General features: G+C 46.2%; 1 protein-coding gene across 2 annotated transcripts in view; it reads left to right on the forward strand.

Annotated features, from left to right (window-relative positions):
* Window positions 1-352: 352 nt before the first annotated feature.
* ESYT1 (extended synaptotagmin 1) overlaps window positions 353-13830 on the forward strand; it is a 55494-nt gene continuing 42016 nt past the window's right edge. The window contains exon 1 of one of the 2 annotated variants that reach the window (XM_063119795.1): window positions 353-780. In XM_063119795.1, coding sequence (XP_062975865.1) covers window positions 427-780 — 354 coding nt within the window. In that variant the 5' untranslated portion in view covers window positions 353-426. The remainder of the gene's footprint in view (window positions 781-13830) is intronic. The other variant, XM_063119794.1, reaches the window with a different exon arrangement.

Raw genomic sequence — 13830 nt, forward strand, 5'->3', positions numbered from 1 at the left:
AGCTGACCCATGGAAGAACGAGGAGGTGAGCTATTCGCCTGCGGGGCTCCGCCCACCTGGATCGCATCCAAATTAGAACCAACCCGAAAAGAAAAAGCAGGAGGCGGGACTTTCGCCGTTGCTTAGTTTCATTATCTTGATAGAGCAGCTGCCCAATCAGAACGGGAGGGGCACCGCATTGTTTTCCTTCCGGCTCCTCCTCCTCGGATCTCGTCCAATCCAAGGATGCAGAAGGCGCGGCTTGCTTTGCCGTTAGCTCCTCCCTCGGGACCTGCTGCTCCAATCAGCGGCTGGGCAGAGAGGTTGTTTCAATCGCGCCGCGCCTCCTCGGTCCATGACTGCAACAGCCGCGGGAGGCTGGGAGTCGCTGGCGTAGCCGCAGTGTGTGAGGCTCTGTGGCTCTCCTCGTCCCGTCCGTCCACCACCATGGAGCAGGGCCCGGAGCAGGAAGCGGCGGTGCCGGCGCCGGCGGATCCGGGCCCGGAGGTCCCCTCCGGCTCGCGTTTGCCGGGGGGCATCGGATCTGCAGAAGCCCTGGCGGCGCTGGGCGCGATCGGGCGGCGCTTGCTCTGGCTGCTGCCCGTGTACCTGGCGGGCCGGGCGGGACTCAGCCTGGGCTTCGTGGTGGCCGGCGTGGCTCTGTACATGGGCTGGCGGGGCCGGCGGATGGGCAAGGAGCGGTCGCTGCGGGCGGCGGGGTTGCTCCTGGGCGACGAAGAGACGGCCGTCAGCGCCACGAGTCTGGGCCAAAGCCTGGGTCACAGCGAGCTGCCCGCCTGGGTAAGAGCGACTAGCCCCTTATCTCTCTTCCCAGTTTAGGAGAATGTACCCGTGCAGTAGGAGGCTCCTTTCCCACGATCCTTTTAGTTCCTGCCTGGGTTAGGACGGCGGGTGGGGGTGGGGGGAGAGCAACTAACTAAGACGACTTTCGGGCACCCAGGTTTGAACCATCGACACATGCAGACGCTCGATCCCTCTTACCCTGGATGCGATCATCCGCAGTGACTGCCCATCCCTGGTTTCGCATGCATGGCTGCTTTTGTGGATTTCAATGTTTTCCTCCAGCAAATAATGCTTTGAAAGGGAGACGTTTGAGCAATCTTCTTAACCCAACTAGGTTGAGGGTGGTGACCCGTTGTAGACGTAGGAACAAACACAGAAAAGTTTCTTGTCCGCTAAAATACTACTTTGCTTTCCTGTCTGTCCACAAATGCCTATGTCAGTTTTTTGTGGCCAAAAGAAATAAAATCTGACTTCCCTGTCTGACTATTTGGAGGCTGTTTATTTAGTAGGTCCCTGCCCCCAGATTTCTTCTATCATGGGACTCAATGCAGCATCCATAGAATTCTTCTCAGATGGTCTCTCAGGACCAGACTTGATCTTAAGTATACACCAGGGGCAGCCAACCTGGTGCCTTTCAGATGTTTAGCTCCAATCAGCCCCAGCCAGCATGGCCAATGGTCAGATTTTTGGAGTTGTGATCCAAAACATCTGGCGGGAAACAGGTTGCCTATCCCTGGTATGTACCATTGCATTCCTCCCTTTTGACGCCAACCCCGTTGATTCCTGCCGGCCTCCCTTGTTGGAGTCCTTGTGGGCTTCCTTACTTGGATGGGGAAATGACATGTCTGTGGGTGGACCTCATTGCGTCTTCTGGTTTTCCAGATTTTGGCTTCCCATTTTCTTCATCTTTTGTAGAGTACAGAAGCCTCAGGCCACACCACATCTGCAATAATACTGCCCTTCCTTGCAGTGTTATTGTAAGGATTAGATCAGGATAATGTACATAAAGCGCTCTGAACAACATATATCCTAGCTGTTGCTGTTAGGTTGTAGTAAGGCCCTTTGGCATCAAACCTTGACTTCTTCCTCTGTTACCTCTCCAGCTGTTTTGTCTAGAAGGGAGTTTGACACGTTCCATGCTTTACTGCTCTGCATGAAGGGGGAAAATGAAATTTCATCCGAGGTGGGGGGGAAGGAAGAAGCCCGCACTGAATTACTAATTGCTGCAGCTTGGGGAAAGAGGTCCATCCACAGCCACTAGCAGAGCAGTTGCTGCAGCTTAGCATCCTCCTGTGATTTGCAAGCGTTAATGGCTTCGTGGTATGTTTTCCTGCCTTTCATCTCTGACTCTCCCCTCTTACATCCACAGCTCTTCAATCCATCATTTTATATTCAGTTTCCATATTTTGCTTTGACAGCTTCCTTCTGGAACCCCCATATCCCTTGAGGGAATCCCATTTGCGTAGTCTTCGCTCCTTTTCTCTCTGCAGTGACTTCCCAGCATGTGTAGATGCCTTCCTGGAGGCTGTGTTGCTCTTCCCTATCCTTCCACCCAACCTTGTCCTTCCACCGGCAGCTTTCATAAAAAAAAAAAATGGTATCATCATCTGCATTTCATACCCTGCACCTTACTAGGGAAGAGTTAAATAAGCGACCTGCTAAGGGACAAGAATATCTGGATAGGAAATGAGGGAAACGGTAGGCATGTAGCCTTTTGTCGGAATCTCCCTGCTTCTGTCAGCTGTTTCCTTACAAGGAGAAATGCGTCTTTCTGCATCATTCAGCTGCCTTAGCTAGCATTTATTTGGGTGTGATAATGTAACATTAAACCAATCTCCATGTCTGTAGCCCAAAACCAAAATGCCACAGGGCAGCAGAAGATGGCCAAACAAATTATTAACTAATCTATGTGCAGAAAAGGACCGCCCCTTTGGTTTTATCGGAGTTCCTTGTCTTAATTGTTTCACTGAGTGTTTGCAGGGTTGAGTACTGACATGTTGCCAGTGGATATGCAAAGAGCCCAAGTATTTGGGTGTTGAGAATAGTATCAAGCAGTTCAGCTTGTAATAGCCTCCTCTAGGGTGAATTCACAAATCATGGCTTGGAGCCAGTGTTGCATGAACCCATTCGTGCAACAGGTCTTTGCCGTTCTCTCCTCCCCCCCAGTGCGCCCCCCAAATCTGCTCCGAAAGGTTCCCCAACTCTCCAGAGCAGATTTCAGGGTGTAGGAGATTGCAGAAGGGAGGGGAAATCCATTTTGCCAGAGTTTTTCCTTCCCTATCATTTTCCATATGATGATTGCTGCTCTTACATGAGTGGCATTGGAGATTATTTGCCGCATAAACCATTATCTCCTGAGGCTATTAGCTTCCATTGGGAGACAATAATGGAATGTGATTGCTTAGGTCTGTGATGAAATGGAACATGTGAACTTGTGCTTGGTTAAATGTAGCCTGGAACTTGTGTGCAAATTGGCAAGCTCAGTATTGCTCCAGCAGGTGCAATCATTGATAATCCTGAGATTCACACACTACTTGCCCAATTTAGCACTAATGTGGCTGAAATGCAGACTGGCTTGTCTTGAATGCATTTTTTAAAGTTGGACTGAAGCTAGAATTACACAGCACATTGAATGTGTAACTGCCACTTAAAACAGCAGCCACGTATTTAATTCCAAGTTCCCTCTCTATAATAGTTAGGACAACTTATTTATGTCCTAAATTTCAGGGCATTTGTGGATTCCCATCCACATCAACAGATGCTTATAATGTGAGATAGGAAATGCACTGATACATTGTCCTGAATGTAGGGTTAAATATGCTGCTGTTGTTTGGGCTGCAGCCACTCATTTAATGTTATGTTATGGCCTGAATATCCCTAGTGGGATGTTTTCTAATAGTCAAGTCTTTAACACATCCTTCCTCAACCTGGTGCCTTCCAGATACGTTAGATTACAACTACCCCATCGCCACCCAGTTTCATCATTGGCTTTGCTGGTTGGGCATTATAGGAGCTGTAGCCCAAAACCCCTGGAGGAGAAGGCTATCAGTGGCTACTAGCCCTGATAGTTGTGTGCTATCTCCAGTATTCAAGGCAGTAAGCCTGTGTGCACCAATTGCTGGGGAACATGGGTGGGAGGGTGCTGTTGCACCATGTCCTGCTTGTTCATCCCTGGCCGATGGCTGGTTGGCCACTGTGTGAACAGAGTAGTGGACTAGATGGACCTTTGGTCTGATCCAGCATGGCTCTTCTTATGTTCTTGTCTGGAGGATGCCAGATTAGAGAGGATTGGCTTAGCAGAAACCTCATGTCTCCCATTGCTGGTTAACTAGCTGGCTCTTTGTCTCAGTCTGGTTTCCTATGTTGCAGATGGACTTGAAAAACAAAACTCTGTCCAGGATGCTTTGGGTGATCAGCTTCCAATAGTCTGATCCTGTATTTACTTCTGGTTCCTAATCACTAATCTACATTTCCTTCTTATGTAACAGGTGGAGTACAATAAGATAAAGGAGGTTATGACTTGGGGGTGCTGTTGTATATTTAGCTCTGTTGTAGCAAGGGCTTTTGCCTCTTTCTCTCCACACCCACCCCACTGGCCCAGTAGCTTGTGGCTGAGAAGGAGCGATACTTAGTATGTTAGAGAAAAATACAGAAACTACGTCGCTATGGAGGGCCCTGCATAAGGTAGCACTCATACAAGGGGCCTGCAGCAGTCTTGCTGCAGCAGCAGCAAATGGAAAAGTGTGATCTTGCTCTGCACAGCCTAGTGTTATGAGTGTGGCTCTGTTGCTTAGCAGGAAGAGTGGACCTGATTCTGTAGGGATGTAAAGGGATGTAGCATCTGTGGGATGTAAGCAAATGCTTCTTGGTCCAAAGTTTAGGGCCTTTTAGCTGCTTTTTGCTTCAAGCACATAAAAATGTGGGGAGGAGGTAACTCACAGTTCTTGTTAACAGAGACCGGTATGGTTATGGGCAGGATTGTGGGGTATTTTTTTTGCTTGGAAATGCTCCTCTCTGCCAAGCTCCATAGTCATAAGGACTAGAAACCTGTTTTTGTTGTTTTTAAAAAGAAACAAATCTGAGATTCTCAAGTTGTCAGATGCATCACGGATAACATTATTCCCCCCCCCCTTTTGCGTGCTTTGAATTGTGGAATATTTGGAGCCTTGGAAACAGGGAGGATCCTCTATTGGAGCATGACAACCCCAAGGGCTAAAAAGGACAGGCAACGTGGAACTGCTGGCTCTGAAACTGTTAAGACCACAATGCCTTGGTGGATATATTTTAATATCTTGCTGAGGGGTGCAATACATGAAAGGGATGGAATAGATTTGTCCATTTTAATGGTGGCTTTCAGATGGAAGGAACACCATGTGCCAGGAACCTTGAAAGTTTTTGCCCTTGAAATGGGTCCAGTAATGAAACTATCAGTGTGCTCTCATTGCTTAAACCCTCTGATTTCAATTCATCAGTTAATAAGAAAAAATGCTTAAACTAAGACTGTGGTAATGGCAAGAGAGCTACCGAACTGTATCAATGAGTACAGAGGCATTAAAAAGGGGATCTAAACTTGTTATGAACACCACCGGAGACAAAACCTAAATATGGCATCATGCAGCTCAAGATTGAGATAGTGTGCCATGCAATAATATGCCATGCATTAATTTAACCACATTTTTAAATTGAATCTCTGCAGTCTAATGTGCTGAAACCAGGCAAATATGAGACAAAGGGTCTTAAAAAAAAAACCCTGCTTTGAACAAAGGCTGCACAAATATCTGCCCCAAAAAAGAGCAGATCTATTTTTGCGTGAGGGTTTAGAGGAAAGGAAACAGTCTTTAGACAGTTGGCTGTATGTGTGAAGAAGGCTGGTGCAGTTCGCGGGGACGCTCGGCCATGGAAAATAAACGATTCATTGCATGCCATAAATGGAGAGTTTTGCTTTTGTTCGTCGCTGCACTGATGACATCAGATTCCTGAGCTTGGACACAGATTCCCAGAACTTGAGCTGCTGCACTTGGCCAGCTTCCTTCACTGAGGCCTTTAAGTTGCATCTCTAACATCTGGAATCTTCAGACCACTTGCGCTGGAAGTAAACAAGTTTTACTCCCAGAAGTAAGTGGTTTGATTGTAGCTTAACTGTCTTTAGGAACATAGGAAGCTGCCTTACAATGAGTCAAACTGTTGTCCTACCCGATCCAGTATTTCCCACTCTGGCCATGGCTAGACGAGGGGGGTAGTAGGGCAATGATCTCATGATTTTATCATCGCGAGATCGTCGCTCTGGTTTACATGTGGTGCGCAACATCGCGGCCACCTTTTTTTTTAAAAGGAGAAGGATTGCACAAATGCTCATGCGAAAACTGTAAGGGTTTTTTAAAAAAACACCTTTGCCCTTCCCCCACCCCACCCCAAATGGGCACAGAGCTCCTGAGGAGCTCTGTGCCCCGTTCCTGGCTCCTTGCAGTTACTTGCGAGGAGCTGAGACAACCTGCGACCCCCTCCCACCACGGAAAAAGCAGGCTAGAAGTGTTGGGTGAGATCCTGGGGCATGGGAGGGATCATTTCTCCCTGCTCTTGGGATCCCCTGTGTGTCATGTGAACACACAGGGACGATCCCGGGCGATCCCCGGGATACCGCCCTGTCTAGCTATGGCCTATGACTCACTTTCCAGGGCCTTTGCCATTATCATTTACTTGATTCTTTTATCTAGAGAAGCCAGAGATTGAACCTAGGGCCTTCTACCTGCAATGCAGTTGTTCTGCCATTGAGGGTAGTTTAGTATGGTGTTGTGCAGCCTAACCTATTTTCTTGGAAGTAGATCCCACTGGTTTCAATGGCATTTGTTTCCATCAAAGTGAGCAAAGAATTGAAGCGTGACACTCATTTTTCAAACTTGATTGATGTTTTAATCACGTATGCTATGTTTTTAATGTGTTTTATGTTCATTGTTGTTCCCCGCCTCGATCCAAGTGGAGAGGTGGATAAGAAATAAATTAGTAGTAGTAGTAGTAGTACCCTATTTCTTCGATTCTAAGACACACTTTTTCCCCCATATAAACATCTCTAATAATGGGATGCATCTTAGAATCGCGGGTGTGTCTTAGGGTTTTTTTTTCTGTTGGTGGTACTGAAATTAGTGTGCATCTTACAATCAATGGCGTCTTACAATCGAAGAAATACGGTAGTATGCTTGGTTTCTAAGCTGACTCAATTCCCAACCCAAACCTCAGTGGGTCTGGTTCCCACATCCCGCTCTGTTGCTGAAGCTCTATTAGTGTAAATCTTATACCTTCTCCTGTGTTGGTCCTTTTCTACACGCTGCTACATTCCTCTGGCTCATACCCCCTTTGAGCTATTTATTTATTAGTTATTATGTCTCTGTAAGGGGCAATAGCCAAAGCACTCTGGGTAGTTCACAACAATTAAAAACCACAAAAATACATCATACATTATAAAATGTAAATGCTTAAAACTACAGTATAAAAGGACAAACCAAAATAAAACTTAGTGGCAATACAGAGATTTAAAATGCAGTATCAGATGTAAAACAACAGAGTTAAAAGACAAATGCCTAGGAAAACATAAAGGTCGTCATCTGGCACAAGGTATAGGAGCACAAGGTATAGGAGCAGGCAACTGAAAAACCGCCTTTTTCCATACGAACTTGCCAGGGTCCTAAGATCTTTGGGAGAGCCCCTTCTCTTGAGACTGCTGCCTTCAGAGGTGCATTTTGCAGCAACCTGAAAGAGGGCCTTTTTGGTGGTAGCTCCCTGCTGAAGGAGACTAGATTCGCTCCCCCTCTGCTGTCCTTCTGCTGGCAAGCAAAGACCTTTTTATTCCAGCAGGCCTTTGGGGTACAAGCTGGTCTGTTGGGTTGTGTGCTGTTTTTATTCTGTTATTGTTGTGCTTTTAATTGCGCTTTATTTGTTTTGGTATTGTTTTAATCAAATTTTATTTATGACTGTAAGTTGACTTGAGTCCCTTGATAGAAATGATAAAGAATGAAAGGACAGAACAGGCCCAGGTTTCCTTGACAGATTACCCAGGGGCTATTCTTGCTACAGATAACCAAGCATGTGTCTGTTATCGACTGTGCTATCTGGCAAGGCTGGCAATTTAGATCCAGTTAGGTGTCTATAAGTGAGCCCAAAATCTCTGCAGTATAAAAGCTTCAAAGTATAGGATAAAGGGGCCCTCAGCCTGGCTCTGTGTGCTGCCGTCTTTTTGGCAGGCCTAAAGGCAGTGGTATTTGGGAAATTCTTCTGCCTGACTCACCGCTTACTGCCCACTCTGTTTTCTCTGGTGTAGGAAATGCTGTTGCCTCTGTTCATTTCGCAGCCACACACAGTTAAGATCTGTGGGTGTAATATTCAGGGCAGGCAGTAAAAGACAGCTTCTAAATAAAGCTAGTCTGGGATCTTCCAGGTGTTTTAAACAACTTTTTGAGCTAAGTACTTCAGGTTGTGGCTGACCTTAAAAAAAACCACCAAAAAATCCCTCCCTCTGTGTTAGTATGGGTGGGACTTACTCGAACTAGTTAGATGAACACTATGAAAACGTTGTACCCACATCCTGCTTTATGGAATCAGAACTTGGCATTATTTCACTTATGACGATGCCTGCCACATTCTAGGGTTTTGATGTGCCATGTGCTACACAGAGGGACTGCCGCTGTCCCCAAAAGGCTTCCAATAAAATCAGTGTTTCAGAGCATGTGTGACCCATGTAGGTTTAGTTATTTGCATATTTGATGTATACCAGGGCTTATGAAATAGCTTGAGGTGGCTTACAAACTGTACAGTGCTTCAATATGCATTAAAACATTAACTAACGTGACTCAGCCCTTGAGAACTCAGAGTAAAAGATCCAATAATACGAGCCACAGAAGCTTGTCACTACTACCATATGACAAGCTAAATGCCATCCTAAAAAAAAAAGTGTAATATTGCATGGTGTTATAAATGATTACATCATTGGCCTGAGGCGAGGCAGGCCTCTGAGCAGTGATTTTACTTGAAGTTGTTGGGACCTCACCGTGATGCAGGTTGTAGTTCAAAACATCTAGCCATGTTTAGGCTGGAGAAGAGAAGAGGGTAGACATGACAGCACTCTTCAAATACTTGACAGGTTGTCACACAGAGGAGAGCCAGGATCTCTTCTCGATCATCCCAGAGTGCAGGACACGGAATAATGAGCTCAAGTTACAGGAAGCCAGATTCCAGCTGGACATCAGGAAAAACTTTCTCACTGTTAGAGCAGTAAGACAATGGAACCAGTTTCCTGGGGAGGTTGTGGGCTCTCCCACACTAGAGGCCTTCAAGAGGCAGCTGGACAACCATCTGTCAAGTATGCTTTAGGGTGGATTCCTGCACTGAGCGGGGTGGGGTGGGGGTTGGACTCGATGGCCTTATATGCCCCTTCCAACTCTACTATTCTATGATCCTATAGAAAGCACTAAGTTGTTTTCCCTCTGCTTGTTGTTTTGCTATTTACTTGTTTGCTATCTCTCATGGGTTGGTCAAGTCATTCTGACTTGATTGTGGGGAGCAAGCAGTGGCTAAACTTCATGATCACCACCTTCAGAAGCTTTGAGAGATAGTTGTGTGAGCACGGCAGTGGATTTCTGTCCACTGATCTAATTCATCAGCTGGGTCCACCCCTGCTGTATGTCTGGCGCTTAGTATTGGTGGGGGTTTCATCGCAGCTGAAGCCTCCAAAAAATTGGATTCCTTCCTGCTACATCAGAGCAGTTGAGCATCTGCTTCTGGTGCATCTGTGGTATTTTGGGTAGTGACCGGCGCAAGTGTATGATGAGAGATAAAAAAATGCAGGCAGGGTTCCTTGTGCAGCTCCTATCATGTTTCGTTGCACCATCCTGGGACAGTGCAGGATGTGTGGCTGCTGAAAAGAAGGCAAACTGCATGTTAGGCATTATTAGAAAAGGAATTGAGAATAACGCTGCCAGTATTATACTGCCTTTATACAAATCCATGGTGTGACCACACTTAGAATACTGTGTACATTTCTGGTCACTATACCTAAAGGTATTACAGAGCTAGAAAAAGTGCAGAAAATTAAAGTGATCAAGAGGGTGGAGCATCTCCCCTACGAAGGAAGGTTACAACAGCTGGGATTGTTTAGCTTGGAAAAAAGGAGAGTCAGGGAAGACATGATGGAGGTGTATGAAATTATGCATGGTATGGAGAATGTGGATAGGGAGACCTTTTTCTCTCTTTCTCAAAATACTAGAACCTGGGGTCATCCCTTGAAGCTGATTGGTGGGAGATCCAGGACAAAGAAAAGGAAATCCATCTTCACACAGCGCATAGTTAAACTATGGAATTCGCTACCACAAGATGTGATGATGGCCTCCAATTTGGATGGCTTTAAAAGGGGGTTGAATAAATTCCTGGTGGAGAAGGCTATCTGTGGCTATGTCCTGATAGCTATGTGCTACATTATCAGAGGCAGTAAGCCTATATACACCAGTTGCCGGGGAACACAGGTGGGAGGGTATTATTGCACCATGGTCAGCCCACAAGCATTCTGTGTGAGCAGAATGCTGGACTAGATTATTTATTTATTAAATATTTGTATCCCGCCCTATCTCACTGAGATCTCAGGGAGGCATGCAAGCAAGTTTTGGACCCTTGGTTTGATCCCGCATGGCTCCTCTTATGTTCTTGTGGCTTTAGGCAATGCAGGCAGTTGATTTGAGAGCAGAGAATTGAAGTTAGCTGTCCTGAATCTCAGCCGGGTTTGTTAACCTCTAAATCCGTCTGTACGTTCAGCTCCTCTTCTTCATTTAGAAAGGCAAACATTTTGACAAGTTATTTAGGCCCAGAACAAGCCCAGCAGGTTTGGAAGCGGATCTGGCCAGTGCTTTCTTTCTGTCTCTTTACCCACCTGTGCTTGTTCGATAGTCTTGAGGCAGAGCTCAGGGGACCATCCAGCCTTTGTAAGCTGTCATCAAATGCACTGCAATTACACATTGAACTTCCATATGCTGAACGGGTTGCCCATGTCTGATGGGTAAGTTAATTATATCCAGCCTGCTGTTCACGGGAAAGCTTCTGATCCAGATGAGGCCTCTGCTAACGGAAGGGGGGATTTTGCAAACTCCTCTCTGCCCAGTTCTGTTGTGTGCAGCTCCTGTACTCCTGAAATTTTATTTATTTATTTATTTATTGCATTTATATACCGCCCCATAGCCGAAGCTCTCTCGGCGGTTCACATGAGATAAAACATTTAAAGACAATATACAAAAATTAAAAAACCACAAAAACATGCAAAATTCACATACATTTAAAACCACCATATCAACTTTAGAAACGATGAGCCCAAAGAACCCAGACCTAGGCTCATTATGTATTGCTAAATGCCTGGGAGAAGAGAAAAGTCTTGACCTGGCGCCCAAAAGATGACAATGTCAGCACCAGGCGGGCCTCATCGGGGAGATTGTTCCACAGTTGGGGGGCCACCACAGAGAAGGCCCTATCTCTTGTTACCACCCTCCGAGCTTCCCTCAGAGTAGGCACCCAGAGGAGGACCTTAGATGTTGAAAATAATGTTTGGGTAGGTTCATGCCGAGAAAGGCTTTCCGTCAGGTATTTTGGTCTCAATCTGTTCCAGAGGGTTGTGGGACGCTCCAGAGCAGCACGGGGTGGGGGTGGGGGTGGGGGAGGGAATTGGTAAGTATCACCTCCCCCTGCGCACTTCAATTAGCACAGGCTTATGCTGAATCAAAAGCCTGTCTATAAGACAACCCATCACGCTCATCAGAAAGTTTAGGACTGTTCTATGGTACATTAGAAATGGTGTATGTGAGTCTACTCCTGACTTATGCTTATGAAATACTATAATGTTTGTTTGAGCGGTATTCTACCATACCCTGAGGGGTTTTTTTGAAGCTTGTTGGGGTTTCCTCAGTGACAGGTGGGAAACAGATGTTGGTTGGACTGTAACGCCTGTCAGCCCTTGCCAGCATAGCCAGTAGTGAATAATAATAATAATAATAATAATAATAATAATAATAATAATTTTATTTCTTACCCACCTCTCCATTTTTGATTGAGGCGGGGGACAACAGTAAATATAAAATACATAAAACTGAATTAAAACATAATATACATTGTTAAAACATCCTAAAAACTTTCTAAAAACATCTGAAAATTCCACTGGATAGGCCTGCCGGAAGAGATCAGTCTTTATAGCTTTCTTGAATGCTAATAAACTGTTAAGATGATGAGTCTCCTCCAGCAGACCATTCCACAGTCTGGGATGATGGGAGCTGCAGTCCAACAATGGTTTTTGAGCTGCAAGTTCCCCATCCCTGCTCCATGAGAAGATCAGTAGCGAACAAACTTCCTTGAGAAATATCTTGCTACTGATCTTCCCCTGCAGCTTGCAGCCAGAGGTGTGTGTGGTAGAGCGTGAACTCCGTTCACAAGGGTTCATGGGCCTGCCCCTGCCCTGTCCTGCTTGCTTTTGCTGTGCTTGAAGGTTGCTTCCTTTCTCGGGAACAGATGGCCTGTCCTCTGTCTCTGTTTCTCTGTGTGCCTTTGGCCTCAACCTCCTGTCAAATTGGAATCACACCTTAATTAATCAGGTGCTCTGAAATGACTGGAAATGCCACTCCCTTTAACTTGCAGGGCTCCGTGGAAACCGCTTCCCACCCGAGACACTGAGAGCTCCCTGCAATTCTTCACCCAGCAACATTGCCTAAGGAGCATGTGGGGGTCAAGCAGGTTGGGGAAAGGAACTGGATCTATGGGATTCTGCTGTAGCCCTGGAAAGAAGTGGGATATTTAAATTTGTGGATGGGGCTGGCATTAAGGGTTGTCATTTTGGGGCATCAGGCATGGACTGTGTCCCTACGGAGGTCTCACTCCCAACCACTAGAGCCCCTCGACCCATCTTCTCTCTTGCTACCTGGAAGCAAATGAACCGTGAGAGGGAACTAACAGAAGCAATGGCTACTAGTCCTGATGGCTATGTGGCACCTCCAGTATCAGAAGCAGTAAGCCTATCTACACCAGTTGCTGGGGAACACGGGTGTTGCACCTGTGTCCTACTTGTGGATCCCTGGTTGACAGCTAGTTGCCCCCTGTGGGAACAGAGTGCTGGGCTAGATGGGCCCTTGGTCTGATCCAGCAGGGCTCTTCTTACGTTCAGCAGCAGCCTCTGATTTCTTGTCTCCTCCCCTGAGGTAGTGTTGCAGATTGGGTCCACAAGGATGGAGCAAGTAAATGGGTTGTAATGCAACAGTAATGCAGAGGAGGTGGGTTACTCCAGAGGTGCCCCCTTGAAGGCACCTTGCACAAGCCCTCCTCCCCCTGAACCAATTACCTTTTTTTTAATTTAGAAAATGTAACCCTCCTCCCAATAAAAGATTCCCAAGGATTTTATTTTGTTTCTCATAGTTGGTAAGCACTTAAAAATAATGTGTGTGTGCCTTAATATATCCCTGGCTGGTGGCTAAGAAAGATCCAAGGCGGTGACCTGAATCGGTTTTGTGTATTCTAACCTTGAAAATGATATAGAAGTTGAATAATAAGACATTTTGGGCTGTATGCAATGTTAATCCTACTTTAAGTAGGCCCATTTAAATGAATGGGATGTAAGTTAAATTAGCGTTGGATACAATCTGTTAGTAATGTGGGGGCATGTATATTCACATACCACACACACACTCTCTCTCTCTCAGCTTGAAGGATCCATCTACTTCCGTCTCGGCTGCTGCTTGCTCTTGATTCTTATCTGTGGTTTTCTTAACATGCTTAGGGGGTTGGCCTTCAGCAGCATTCCTTTTCATGCGGTCAAGGAGTAGGCGGCTTGTCTTGTCCAGCCCTTGCCCCTACATGCGCACACAAATCAGCTGTTCTTGTGTATGACATAAACCGGACCTTCCACCCCAAAGAGACCTGTTGCCCTCTTGACTGGACTACAATTTCCATCATACTGAGCCAGCATGATGGGAACTGTACCCCAAATATCTAGAAGGAGCCAAGTTGGAGAAGGCTGTTCGGTTGGCGCTCTGCCTT

The sequence above is a fragment of the Elgaria multicarinata genome, chromosome 3 (assembly GCF_023053635.1).
Source record: "Elgaria multicarinata webbii isolate HBS135686 ecotype San Diego chromosome 3, rElgMul1.1.pri, whole genome shotgun sequence".
NCBI classification, from domain to species: Eukaryota; Metazoa; Chordata; class Lepidosauria; order Squamata; family Anguidae; genus Elgaria; species Elgaria multicarinata.